The sequence below is a fragment of the Diabrotica virgifera genome, chromosome 8 (assembly GCF_917563875.1).
Source record: "Diabrotica virgifera virgifera chromosome 8, PGI_DIABVI_V3a".
Classification (NCBI taxonomy): domain Eukaryota; kingdom Metazoa; phylum Arthropoda; class Insecta; order Coleoptera; family Chrysomelidae; genus Diabrotica; species Diabrotica virgifera.
Genome location: NC_065450.1, coordinates 176,050,495 through 176,065,330, shown reverse-complemented (window position 1 = coordinate 176,065,330; position 14,836 = coordinate 176,050,495). Strand labels below are relative to the sequence as shown.

The following is a 14,836-nucleotide window of genomic DNA, read 5'->3' as shown; positions in this document are numbered from 1 at the left end:
TTTTCCAGAATCGTCTTATTTGGATGGCATAAAGAAGTTGAAAAATCGCCGAAATCGTTGTATTGAGCTAAAAGGAGACGATATCGAATAAAATAAAAGAATTTTCTGGAAAAACATGTTTTTCATTTCAAATGAGGTTACTTATCCAGACTATCTATACTTTATTTCACGTTAAGAATAGAACATTGCGAAGATAGCCCCATGCATTTCTTATGTACGATAGAAGCGCGCCGATGCCACGCCGTACTGATTAAAATGAATCGTATATCGGCAGTCGAGTAGCCACCCGTGCCCGAGAGGTTTGTCAACACAGAGGTTTGGTAGCATATAATATCAGTTAAAAAAAATATTGGTCGAAGTTCATATAAAATGAATGGCAACAAGCTTTTGTTTCTTTTTTTTTTTTCATTTTATGGATAATTTAATTTTTTATGTCATTTTAGATTTGCTCCTGTTTTTTCTACGGACTTTTAGTGTTATTTATACTTAGAACTGTATTACGTAATATGAACTGGCTCACGGAAGAAAAATTATTTTCTTCAGCGTTAGAAGTATGTCCTTTAAATGCTAAAGTACACTACAACATAGCGAAAATAGCCACCGACAATAACAATAAACCCTTAGCTTTGGAAGAGTATCAAAAAGCAATACAACTCAATCCGCAATACGAACAAGCGATGAACAATTTGGCTAATTTGCTCAGAGAAGACAAGAAATTCGAAGAAGCTGAAGTTTTGCTCAGAAAAGCTGTAGAAATAAGGTATGTAATATAGGTGTAGAATTTCAGTGTCCTTTGTTAGTTTTTCTCCTATCTTCTCTAACATAAGTATACCTAAACGAAATTTTACACGGCGATTACTAACGTAACTAAGATAATGTGATGTTTTATTTTAGTTTTTATTTACAATTTTCTAACACTTATTTTGATTCCTTTACTCTAACACTAACAACACAATTAATTAATGTATAATATTTATTACTTAACGCTACCAATTTATTTCTTAGGGCCGGCTTTTCCAACCGCACTTGAGCGAAAGCTTACTTTAAGCCTGAGCTTAAGCTTCGATGCCTGTATTTCCACTTCAATTTGAGGCTTAAGCATAGGCTTAAACCAAATAATTTTAACCTCGCACGGGAGTTGGTTTAAGCCTTTGCTTAAAATTTGTTTTGTGTTTTGAGGTTATTTCTATAGATTAATAATTATAAAGTTATTTTGAAAACAAACTTTTGCGTAATAACGTTATTATTTGATTATTAACGATTATTAAAATAAAATTCTTACTCCATTTGGGAGGTGTACAGGCACATAAAAATTATTTCTACAATGCTTGGTATATTTATTTTACAAAAGTGAACTTACATTCCAATTTGACATTTTCAGTAATAAGTTTATCCAATAAACAAAATTACAGAGACGTATCTTCTATTGCTTATGCCCTTATGCAAAATAAGGGAATAAAACATATAACCAGAGAAAATATAGACAATATGCAATATAGCTACTAACAACACATGTACCATGTACACACAATTAAGTGAAGTAAAAATTAGACAGATACAGATGACAAGATAAAATTAAATAAGGTCAACAGTAGTGGTTTTTACCAAAGAACAGTTAGTTCTGGCATTTTGAGGTATTCAGAGGTACCAAACCAATTAACTTGACAGTTGACGACCAGTTTAGTTAAGGAAATGATGGAAATATGACACCCAGCTTAAGCTTTTCCTTAACTTTTGACACAGGCTTAGCTAAGCAAAAGATGAAGTAGCTGTTGAAATACCGGCCCTTAGACTAACCCTACGATTTAATTTATCTGTATTTATATTGTCGTTAATGATTCACAATTTGGGTTTCGCAAATGCCTAGGAACGCGTGAAGCTCTTTTCTCACTTAATATCTTAATACAAAGGTGCCTAGACATCAATCAAGATATTTTTTTTTTATAGCCTTTTTTCTATTCGAAATGTCGAATAAAGGCCTCTCCCATTTCTCGCCATTCATCTCTGTTGTGTGTGAGGCGTTTCCACATTGGTCCTGCGACTCTTCTGATGTCATCGCTCCAGCGCATTTGAGGTCTTCCTCTTGGTCTCTTCGCTTCGTACGGTCGCCAGTTTCCAACTTCCTTGCTCCATCTACCATTTTCGAGACGTTCGTTGTGTCCAGCCCATTTCCATTTTAATTTAGCCGCTTGTTCCACGGCATCCCTTACTTTTGTTTTGTTTCGGGTTGCTTCGTTTGTTTGCCGATCTATTAGTGAGATACCAAGCATCTGTCGTTCCATGGCTCTTTGAGTTTTTCTAATCTTGTCCATGTTCATTTTTGTGAATGTCCAGGTTTGAGCTCCGTAAGTGAGAACGGGAAGGATACAAGAATCGAACACTTTGGTTCGAAGGTATTGTGGTATCTTTTTGTCTTTTAGTATATATGAGAGTTTTCCGAATGCAGCCCATCCCATTCTTACTCGTCTGCTTATTTCGGTAGTTTGATTTTCTTTGTTTACCTTGATATTCTGACCTAGATATATATATTCTTTTACATGTTCCACTTTTGTTCCTTGGATGGTTATCGTTGGTTGATCATCTTTGTTCGACATTAGCTTAGTTTTGCTCAAGTTCGTTTTTAGTCCTTTTTTTAAGGATTCTCTATGAAGCTCATCGATCATCACCTTCAGTTCTTTCCAGCTGTCGGCTATTAGTACCACGTCATCTGCATATCTTAGGTGGTTTAAATACTTTCCATTTATCGAGAGTCCCTTTGTTTCCCAATTTAATGATTTAAAGATGTCTTCAAGTGCGGCAGTAAATAGTTTTGGAGATATGGTGTCTCCCTGTCTTACTCCTCGGTTGATTTTGATTGGCCTAGTTTTCATGTCGTTATCCATCGTGACTACCATTTCAGCATGTTTGTATATATTATGTATTAATATCCTATATCTAGAATCGATTCTGCTATTGACCAGTGCTTCCTCAATAGCCCATAACTCTATGCTGTCAAAAGCTTTTTCGTAATCTATAAATGCTAAGCAAATTGGTAAGTTGTACTCGTTAACTTTTTCCATTAGGATCTTTAGTGTGTGAAGATGGTCGCATGTACTGAAGCCTTTTCTAAAACCGGCTTGTTCTGCTGGTTGATATACATCGAACTTTGTTGTCAATCTATTTGTAATTATTTTTGTGAATGTTTGAATCAAGATATATGTCTGTTTTATTGACTATAATAAAGCTTTCGATAAAGTAAGACTGATTAACAGAATAAGAATAGCGATATATAGCCAAAATACGGTCTAACAATGAACATGAAGAAGACAAAATTTATGAGAATATCTAAAACGTAAAGAAATAACGAGAATCTCCTTATAAACGGAACCAATGTCGAACGAGTAAACTAATATGCATATCTTGGAACAATGATCAACTCCACAAATGATTACTTCCAGGAGATTAAAATTAGAATAGGAAAGGCTAGAGCGAATTTTAACAAAATGAGAAAAATGCTCCGCACAAGAGATCTAAAGTTAGAGATAAGAGTAAGGTTGGCTGGGTGCTACGTTTTCTCGGCTCTGTTTTACGGAATGGAATCTTGGACCTTGAATGCGGCATCAATGAAAAAACTGGAATCATTCGAATAGTGGGTATATAGAAGAATTCTGAAAATATCATGGACAGAACACGTCACAAAAATAGAGGTTCTGAGAAAGATAAATAAAGAAATGGAAGTCGCTAAGGACAATCAAAACCAGAAAATTGGAATATCTCGGACATATCACACGTGGAGAGAGATACAACTTGCTCCAACTCATTATGCAGGGAAAGATTCAAGGAAAAAGGAGCATAGAGCATAGGGAGACGCAGAATATCGTGGCGATAGAGCTGAGATAATGGTACGCATGTGCATCAAATGAACTTTTCAGAGCAGCCGTCTCCAAAATCCGAATAGCTATGATGATTGCCGACCACCGTCGCGGAGATGGCACTTGAAGAAAAATATGTCCTTGTTTGTGTTGACCTTGGCGTCAACAATTCGTCAAGTCGGATACAAAGAGATGAATACAATATAAATTATTATTATTACCTCTTTGTCTTTCATTATAGCTTCATTTTCAATGTTTCAGACCAAATTTTGCAGCTGCTTGGATGAACTTAGGAATAGTATTAACCAACTTAAACCAATCGGAAGAAGCTGAGCATTGTTATAGGATGGCAATAACTCATAGAAAGAAGTATCCTGATTGCTACTACAATCTTGGAAATTTGGTAAATTAAAATTATTTTATACGGATACATTAATTTTAATTTTATGCATTAACAACGAATTCAGTATTATCCTCAGTCTATCTGTGAAAAAATTATGATTTCCATAAATATCTTATACAGGGTTTTAAAGGTTCTAAAAGGTACTTATATAAGTGATAGCTGATGGCAAATCCTTGAACATGTACAGTTGTTTTTGCTTTGTTTTTTTTTGAACAATCATAAAAAGTGAAAAAATGTTTTAAGGCACTCGGGGGAGTGCCGACAGAAGTGAAAACTTCTTGCGAACCAAGCGCCTTCGGGTACACACTCTATTTCTCCTCCAACCTTTATATCTTCGGTCAAACTTATACGCAATTCAAATTATAGTATATAAATTACTAATATCTCGCCGTAGCGATGACGATCGTGAGTTCAATGCTTTTTCTCCATCCAAAAAGAAGTGCTATACCTATATTATACACGCGTTGCGTGCATCCTATGCTATTTATATAATATAATATATAATTACATACACATATTATACGTACAGTATTTATTTCGGCGAAGCGATGACGGTCGCGAATTCAATGCTTTTTCCCTATCAAAAAAGTGCACAACGTCGCTAAAGAAGTTTTCACTTCAAAAATACTTTAAACACTAATCAGTTATAATGATTGAGGGATAGTGCGGCCCCTCATGCACTTTCTTCGCAAGCTCCTTCGGAGACACACTCTCTCCCTCCTACAACCATTATAGCTTCGGTGGAACTTATACGCATTTCAACCTATAGTATATAAATTACTAATATCTCGCCGTAAGGATGATGGTCGCGAATTCAATGCTTTTTCCCCATCCAAAAAGTGCACAACGTCCCTAAATAAGTTTTCACTTCAAAAATTTATTTCGCCGAAGCGATGACGGTCGCGAATTCAATACTTTTTCCCTTTTTTTCTCCACTTTTCCTTGTATTATAAGGCGAAGTAGATGGTATTTAGGTCCTATAATAATATGGCCGAAGTATTCTGTTTTTCTCCTCTTGATGATGTTTATGAGCAAACGTTCTGAATTCATCATTTGGAGAATATCTTCATTGGAAGTGTGCGAAACCCACGATATCTTTGAGATTCGTCGATAGCACCACAATTCGAATGCTTCTAATTTATTTAGCATTGTGGCTTTTAACGTCCATGTTTCACAACCATACAATGATATAAACCACACGTAGCATTTCAGGACCTTCTTGCGAATATTCATCGACAGGTTTCGGTTACATAAAACTGATTCCAGGTCATAAAAGCCTTACGTGATATTTCGATCCTGGTTATCTCTTCATCGCAGTCGCAATTTACATTTAACCAGCTGCCAAGGTATTTAAAATGATTTACCCGTTCTATCTCCTCTCCATCAAGCGAAAGCACACCTTGATCTACATTAGATCCAACTGCCATCCACTTTGTCTTTGAAATATTGATTTTTAGGCCTCTCCGATAACTTGCTTCGCTGACTAGATTTACTAATGTCTGGAGATCTTGTAAATTTTTGCGAGAATGGTAAGAATAACTCATTATTTGTCATAATGATTTAAGATCTACAACTTTCATTTGAACCAATTTTCTCTAAAATGTAGAACTTTTTATACACAAAAAATAAATGTTTCACGTTTTATGATCGTTTAAAAAAACAAAGCAAAATCAGCTGTACGTCTTCAAGAATTTGTCATCAACTATCCCTCATATTAGTCCTGTCGCCACTGGGGGACAACGGCCTCCTTAATTCAGATGGACTTACCCAAGTTTTTTAGGCACGAGGGTGAATTTTTATTTTGCCGGGCGCATGCGCACACCGACAGTATGGTCACGTATGGTATTAGTCGCTCAAACGTTATACGGGATCTGATTGGGTGTTAAAATCATCTGTCAAAATTGTTCAATAATATGGAGATTAGGGATAAACAAATGTTGTGTATATTAGTTTTTATTGTTGTGAGGACAGAGACAAAAAGCAAGAAGCAAGTTTATAATTGTAATGACTTTTTAAATAGTTTTTTAAAGCAACAGGTTCGTACCTTATTGTAAATGTTTCAGTATTGTAATAAAAAATTACAAATTACGTACCTATTTGGAAAATGTACCTACCTAGCTAATAGGTATTAATGCTTTGATTTACATAATTTGATATTTTGTCGTATTTTAATTCCACAAGAATTAAACTTATTTGATTAAACTAAGAGAATAAGCAACTGTCAAAAAAATTTTAAAACGTTTACGACACATGTCTCGGTAGTTAAATTCTGCGTGGGGTGAGTTCAAAATAATCTAACAACCTGATAGACGCAGGTTCAATTCCCAATGCAAATTTTATTTTTTTTAATTTTTTTAGACATTTCATGATTGTAGGTATATTTATTATATTTTTTTTTCAGAAAATACGTACTTGTTAAAAATTTTCTCAACAATTATTGTTCAGAACTCATTTCTTTGTTTAATTTTTCAATGTGTTTGCGTGTGTTTTATTCTTTTATTACTTTAATTTTTGGTATAGTTTTAATAAAAATTTAATATTTAAATAAAATATAAACAAACTATTCAAAGTATATTGATTTCGTTGAAATCATATAATAGAAGTATAACTTCTTACGTGCGTACAAAGTACACACACATTCTTTTTTATGTATTTTGACCCGTAGAACACGAATTTTTTGGGTAACAGTCGATCCGGATGTCGATAAGATTGGTATAAACAAAGAACTTGAGGAATCGCATAACAGCGATTTTTCACAAAACAAAATATTTTTTTTTGTATTTTTTGGGCCATTCTAAGCAAAAAATGTTTTTACGTAGGATGCATAGTTTTCGACATAAACGCGGTTAAACTTTTAAAAAATCTAAAAATTGCAATTTTTGAACCCGAATAACTTTTGATTGAAAAATAAAAAAGAATGTGTGTGTACTTTGTACGCACGTAAGAAGTTATACTTCTGTTATGATTTCTTAAAAATAAATATACTTTAAACAGTTTATTTTAATTTTTTTAAACACCAAACTAATTTTGTGCTTACCGCTTTCAAAAAAAATAAAAAAAAAGTATAGGATTGCTCCGGGCTCGAACTCAAGACCTCTCGATCTCTGGCCGAATGCTATACCAAATACGCTACGAGAACTGTGTCTGTATCGGTTCGGACGTACCTAATGACAATTCACGGTAACAAACAGGCAAGGTGAAGTATAATAAATATACAATAAAATGTTTTAATAATACTCATCTTACTCCTGAGGAAGACAAATCCAAAGACACAAAAATTATAATAAATATATTTATTAAAAACACTAATATATTCTTTTCACACCTTTTCTGGCACTGATATATTTATACATAACTTGAAAGATTCAGCAACTAAACGCCATACTGTCTGTGTGCGCATGCGTGCAGTATTATGAAATTTTACTCTCAATCGCGCCTAAAGAAGTATAACTTCAAAATAGCAATTCTGCTTACCGCATTTGAAAGTCAAATTCTATCGGTTTTGATTACTTTCATTGCTAAAAATTAATTTTTTTATTGTTAAACAAAGCTATAAACACATAGTGATTGAATGATGTTTTCAATGCATTTCTCATTTGAAATCCAACGAGTAGGCGCGCATACAGACAATTTATACGTAGATTACGTATACCCTATTCCACGAATAGTGTTGGATTATTTCGACAACGAATATTTTATTGTGCAAAATATGAAGAACGAAAATAAATTCCAAATTACATTGCTGTTTATTGGAATAATTATTAGAGCCATTTACTTTCGTACTTCTTATGTTGCACACTGAAATATTCGTTGTCGCGATAATCAAAAACAGACGTATGTTGGTGGAATGAACCATACATTAAAACGCATGTATTGGGCACGGGAAACACTATGTGTTTATGGCTTTGTTTAACAAATAAAAACTTAATTTTTAGCAATGCAAATCATCAAAACCGATAGAATTTGACTTGAACTTTCAAATGCAGTAACCAGAATTGCTATTTTATTTTTTAATCAAAGTTATTCTGGTTCAAAAATTGCACTTTTTCGATTTTTTGAAAGTTCAACCGCGTTTATCTCGAAAACTATGCATTCTACGAAAAAACTTGTAAGACTGAGACTTTTTGCTGAGAATCACCCAAGAAATACAACAAAATGTTGTTTTGCGAAAAATCGCTGGTATGTAATTCCTCAAGTTCTTTGTTTATAACAATCTTATCGACATCCGGATCAACTGTTACCCAAAAAATTCGTGTTCTACGTTCTACGGGTCAAAATACATAAAAAAAACTTGGGTAAGTCCATCTGAATTAAGGTGACCGTTGTACCCCCTGGCGACAGGACTATATATATATATATATATATAATATATATATATATATATATATATATATATATATATATATATATATATATATATATATACCTTTTAGACCCTTCAAAAACCTGTACAAGATTTTTTCAGCTGTTTTTTTTCCTTACTTTACTATATTTAAATTTCAGTATTTGGATCTAAGACGAAATGAAGATGCTCTAAAATCCTGGGAGATGGCAGTGTTGTACCGACCGACTCACGTAGCCGCTTGGAGTAATACGTTGGTGTTGCTAGACAGTATGAAAAAGTACGATGAAGTGTTAGAACTAGGCCGCACGGCGCTCATCCATAATCCCAAAGCCCCGGCTTTGCACTTCAGTTTTGCGAATACATTGGGAAAGATACAACAGTTTGAAAAGGCGGAAGGACATTTTTTGGAAGCCATCAATCTCAATCCAGACAATGGGCTTTATTATTCAAACTTAGGTAAATAAATATTGTATTTGTATTGGATTAATTTTAAAATAAAAATATGTACTAGATCCTTTGTAAACAATGTAAAGTCCCTAAATAAGGGTTACATTACATCATAGAACGTTTTCGGATTAAAAAATCCATCATCAGTGATAAAAAACAATGATGATGATGTTTAAAAAAAAAAATAACACTGATGATGGATTTTTTAATCCTAAAACGTTCTGTGGTGTAACGTAACCCTTTTGTAGGGACTTTTAAATATACCTTTTACAAAGGATCTAGTATTTCTGTGATTTATGGTATACAGCCAACTACAGGAATTTTATTTTCCTCGTGGATTTTCTTAAATTTTAAAATGTCTAGTGAAATCGGCCGAGTGAGAGACAGGATCCCGCGGACTAGTAATGTAAAATTCCCGGGAATTTATTCTCATTCCCATTCTATATTCCCAGGGAATATTCCCAAAATTCATATCTTCGCGGGAGTTTTTGGGAATTTATAATTTACACCGAAACTGATTTAAAAATAATTATTTCTTACATTAAATGGAAACTTATTGTTGGATTCATATTCTAAAATGATGAAAATTATGCAGAGAATAAAACAATAGGTGGCAGATAATGGACTTGGCCAAGATTTTGGTGGTTCCATATTGGAATCTGTTGATGCTGAACTTGGACCAGGTTTGGTCAGGGTCAGATAAATTTCTTCATCTACCTCAACAGAGAGAGGTTTACTGACATTCCTTGATGTCAATTTAGAAGCAATTGTAGTACTTGTAGTATCACTTAGAAGGCTTTTTAGTTCTGCAGGGCATTTCAAACATTATTTCTTCCCCATGTTGCAGAAGAGCAAATCCAACTCCCCCAAACTTTATTAAATTTGATATAACATGTAACTTTTAATCTTCCATAATAACAAACTGCCCCAAAATAAAGGTTAAGTAGCAACACTAGCAATCACTCCTCAACTAGAACTAAACACTGAACTAGCCCAATCCATAACAAAATGGCTGACAGAGACTAGCAGTCGTCTACAATGAGGCAAACAGGGAGAGAGAGGGGGGGGGGGAGGATTTTGCCTTTAAGTTATGAAAATTATAAAGGAGTTCATAGTCAAGATCTACGAATCATAGAAAAATTATACTGGCGTCAAACAGCGACAGATTGCATAAATGGAAAATTAACAGAAATATGCAAAATACAAAGAGGTGTCAGGTGGGAAGAGAGTTTGGCCTAAACATAAACTGTTCAAAAACAAAATACATGGTATTTAGCCGTTTTTCCCGTCAAGATTCATGGTTACATGTTCATGGTCATATAATTCAAAGAGTACCCAGATTTAAATATCTTGGTTGCCATATTACTGAACAACTAGATCCAGATAAAGAGATAAAATGTAGAATCGAGATAGCCCGCACGACCTTTTTAAAAATGAGGTCATGCTTGTAATGATAACTTGCAACTTCAACTTCGAAAGCGCATAATTAAATGTTACATTTGCTCAGTACTCTTATACGGTGTCGAAGCATGGACATTAAAAATATCCACCATTAATCGTTTGGAGGCCTTTGAAATGTGGCTGCACAGACGTACACTGAAAATACTATGGATGGCTATGCTGACAAATGTGGCACTCTTTAAGAGAGCAAATGCTGCCCGCGAGCTGCTTGATACCATCAAATATATAAAGATGGCCTATTTTGGGCACGTAGTAAGGGGAGACCGGTATAATATTCTTCAACTTATTATGATGGGTAAAATCAAAGGACGCAGAGGAATTGGTAGAAAGCAGGCCTCATGGTTGAAGAATATCAGGGAGTGGACAGGAATAAAAAAAGCAGAACAAGTATTTAGAATGGCTCGAGACAGAGACAGTTTCGTCGTGTTAATCGCCAACGTCAAGGGGACTTGATAGAGCACGTTAAGAAGAAGTACATTTAAGGCAAATGTGTAAAGACTCCAGACTTGCTTTAGCAACAGACCTAATAACCATTGACAATGCTGTAGTACCTCCACATGTGGTTATTTTCAGATAGAAAAGTACAATTTTGTTGAAATAGATCACATTGAGACACAGACATCCTAAAAACAGCTAAAATGTTAAAGATAAGCAGGACTTTTAATAAATTCCCACTTTTTGGGAAGATATAATGACCGAGGGAATATTCCCATCTTTTAAATTACTTCCCACTGGGAAAATTTTCAGTCTACATCACTATCGAGGATGATCCTTCCGGAGAGCCTAACGGTGCGTTCATATCGGAGACCATCGCATCGTATCCTAGCCTAGAGCAAAGTATCGTACTCTTCATTCTCGTGAACGCTCGCATTTAAAATAATGCATTTATTTTACATGGCGATCGATAATAGTTGCGTTCGCGGCTACCTGAAATTGTCAGAAAATTGGATAAATTGTCAGAACACGCATGCGCACTTTAAAATAATATACCTAAGTAATAGTCGGAGAGATAGAAGCGGATTTTGTGCGTGATAAGTAATATGGAAAAACTATACGGGGATATGTTGAATTAGTTGTGTACATGACTTTCACCAACGGCCGGAAACCAGAGTGGGGGCCGAGGGTAGTTATAAGGGGTCAAAGTCGCGGTTTTTATTATTGTGACGCTCACGATCGAGATAGTGCACCAAAATGTGGAAATAAGTATGTCATGACGTAACTAAGTAAAATCTCCAGGGGTGGAACACTGCGTGGCCGACAAAGGGGTGGGGCAGGGGTTAATATAAAAAATATAAGTGGGTTTTTGCGACGTTCGTGATTGAGATAGTGCACCAAAATTTGGGAATAAGTAGACCATGACATAACTAAGTAAAATCCTTATGAGCCGGAAACCAGAGTAGGGGCCGAGGGTAGTTATAAGAGGTCAAAGTCGCGGTTTTTATTATTTTTTTTTGTGACGCTCATGATCGAGATAGTGCACCAAAATTTGGGAATAAGTAGGTCATGACGTAACTTAGTAAAATCTCCAGGGGTGGAACGCTGCGTGGCCGACAAAGGGGTGGGGCAGGGGTTAATATAAAAAAAATTAAGTGGGTTTTTGCGACGTTCGTGATTGAGATAGTGCACCAAAATTTTGGATAAGTAGACCATGACATAACTAAGTAAAATCCCCAGAGCCGGAAACCAGAGTAGGGACCAAGGGTAGTTATAAGGGGTCAAAGCCGCGGTTTTTATTATCTTTTTTTGACGCTCATGATCGAGACGCACCAAAATTTGGGAGTAAGTAGATCATGACGTAAATAAGCAAAATCTCCAGGGGCGGAAACCAGAGTTGTGGATGAGGGTAGTTTTAATGGGCCAAAGTAGCTGTTTGTATTATTTTTTTTGCGACTCAGCACAACATTTGCCCTCCACGCAGCGTTCCGCCCCTGGAGATTTTACTTAGTAATATCATGATCTACTTATTCCCAAATTTTGGTGCACTATCTCGATCACGAACGGCACAAAAACCCTTTATATTTTTATACTCGCCCCTGCCTACCACCCCTTTGTACCCCAAGCAGCGTTCCGAGTATGGAGATTTTACTTAGTTACGTAATGACCTACCTACTCCAAAATGTTGGTGCACTATCTCCATCATGAGCGTCACAAAAAAAAATAATAAAAACCGCGACTTTTACCCCTTATAATTACCTTCGTCCCCCACTCTGGTTTTCGCCTCTGGGGATTTTACTTAGTTATGTCATGGTCTACTAATTCCCAAATTTTGGTGCACTATCTCAATCACGAACGTCGCAAAAAACCCCTTATATTTTTTATGTTCACTCCTGCCCCACCCCTTTGTCGACCACGCAGCGTTCCACCCCTGGAGATTTTACTTAGTTACGTCATGACCTACTTATTCTCAAATTTTGGTGCAATATCTCGATCATGAGCTCCACAAAAAAATAATAAAAACCGCGACTTTTACCCCTTATAACTACCTTCGTCCCCCATTCTGGTTTTCGCCTCTGGGGATTTTACTTAGTTATGTCATGGTCTACTAATTCCCAAATTTTGGTGCACTATCACAATCACTAACGTCGCAAAAAACCCCTTATATTTTTTATATTCACCCCTGCCCCACCCCTTTGTCGACCACGCAGCGTTCCACCCCTGGAGATTTTACTTAGTTACGTCATGACCTACTTATTCTCAAATTTTGGTGCACTATCTCGATCATGAGCGTCACAAAAAAAATAATAAAAACCGCGACTTTGACCCCTTATAACTACCCTCGTCCCCCACTATGGTTTCCGGCCGTTGGTGAAAGTCATGTACACAACTAATTCAACATATCCCCGTATAGTTTTTCCATATTACTTATCACGCACAAAATCGGCTCCCAGCTCTTAGACTATAATATCGTTAATAGATAAATATACAAGGTATATTTGCCTAGTATAATTTAATAATTAGTTATTAATATTAATTAAAAGTAAATAATATACTTTGTATATTTATCTATTAAGTGAGGTTATAAATTGTCAGCGACAATTTGTCAACTGTATCCGCGAACGCACCTAATATGGTACGAGCGGAGCGAGGGTCTGCGCCTCGTTGTGAGCGCTCACTAAGACGCTAAAGACATCGTAAATATACTGATGGCAAAAAAAATGCAACACCTAAAGGACAAATATTTTTTTACATATTTATTTATGGAAGTATATACATTATAATATTTAACATAATTAAATATAAAATTAAAATAAATTAAATTTGATTGGCTATTTTATTGTTATTCTTCCTGTAACTGAATTATATTCCATTTACAATATATTTTAGGAGTTCTCTATCACCGATGGGGAAAAAAGGAGAAAGCACGTCAGATGTATCAAAAAGCCCTTCAAATAAACCCGACCCTAAAATCGGCCGAACTGAACCTCAAAAGACTAACCACTGATGCTCAACAAGACAAACATTAAGACATTGTGTTACTCTACAAAAAAATTCACCTGAAACACTCATGTTTTGATCTTTTATGAATATGTAATTTTATTTTCTGTGATTTTATATTTATAAATATATTATTTATTATTTTTTGTCGTTTTTATAATATCGATACTCCTGTAGTACAAAACTATAAATCTCACAAGCACTATGATTATGAAAATAGTTTTGAAAATCAACTAAAATAGAATATACAGCAAATGCAAAGGTCGGCTTTCTCGAACACAGGATCTGCGACGACTTAGTGACGCATTTTTTGCAATTCAGGTCTCTATTTCGAAGATATAGATCTATAACCTATCATCGATAGACAAAGATCAAATATTTAAATAGAAAAAAAATACTTAACAATATTATTCAGAGCCAAGATAGCACAAGTCCTAACTGAGCACGGATCCTCGGAAGTCTGAGTGCCACTGTCACCCCTTCTGTATACCATATACACAGCTGATGTTCCAAGAACACCCGGAACATTACTAAGCCTTCATGCAGATGACACAGCAATAGCGGCTAAACACAGAAACCTGGATATAACTAAGAAATCTACAGACGGCACTAGATACAATAGAAGAATGAAAAATGAACGAGATCGGCTCAGTTAAACATTTATCACCGTGTAGGTAGTGAAACACCAGATTTAAAATTATAGTAATTTATTTAAATCGACACTTTTGACCTGGGAAACTTACAAAGGTTAAATTTGACAATAACAAGATCTAACTGTTAATAATAATAAATGATAAAATGATCGAGACTACATCTTGTCTCTATGAAGTGATTCGATAATGAATGAATATTAATGTACGCTTTTCTTAGTGGCAATATTTTTCTGGGTCAACC

The 14,836-nt window shown here is 35.2% G+C and overlaps 1 protein-coding gene across 1 annotated transcript in view; it reads left to right on the top strand.

Moving 5' to 3' along the window:
- LOC126890516 (protein O-mannosyl-transferase TMTC4-like) overlaps positions 1 to 14,085 on the top strand; it is a 72,674-nt gene extending 58,589 nt beyond the window's left edge. Inside the window, exons 7-10 of the mRNA XM_050659513.1 lie at positions 444 to 760; positions 4,113 to 4,254; positions 8,758 to 9,055; positions 13,832 to 14,085. Of these exons, the coding sequence (XP_050515470.1) occupies positions 444 to 760; positions 4,113 to 4,254; positions 8,758 to 9,055; positions 13,832 to 13,971 (897 nt within the window). The 3' untranslated portion in view covers positions 13,972 to 14,085. The remainder of the gene's footprint in view (positions 1 to 443; positions 761 to 4,112; positions 4,255 to 8,757; positions 9,056 to 13,831) is intronic.
- Positions 14,086 to 14,836: the final 751 nt, after the last annotated feature.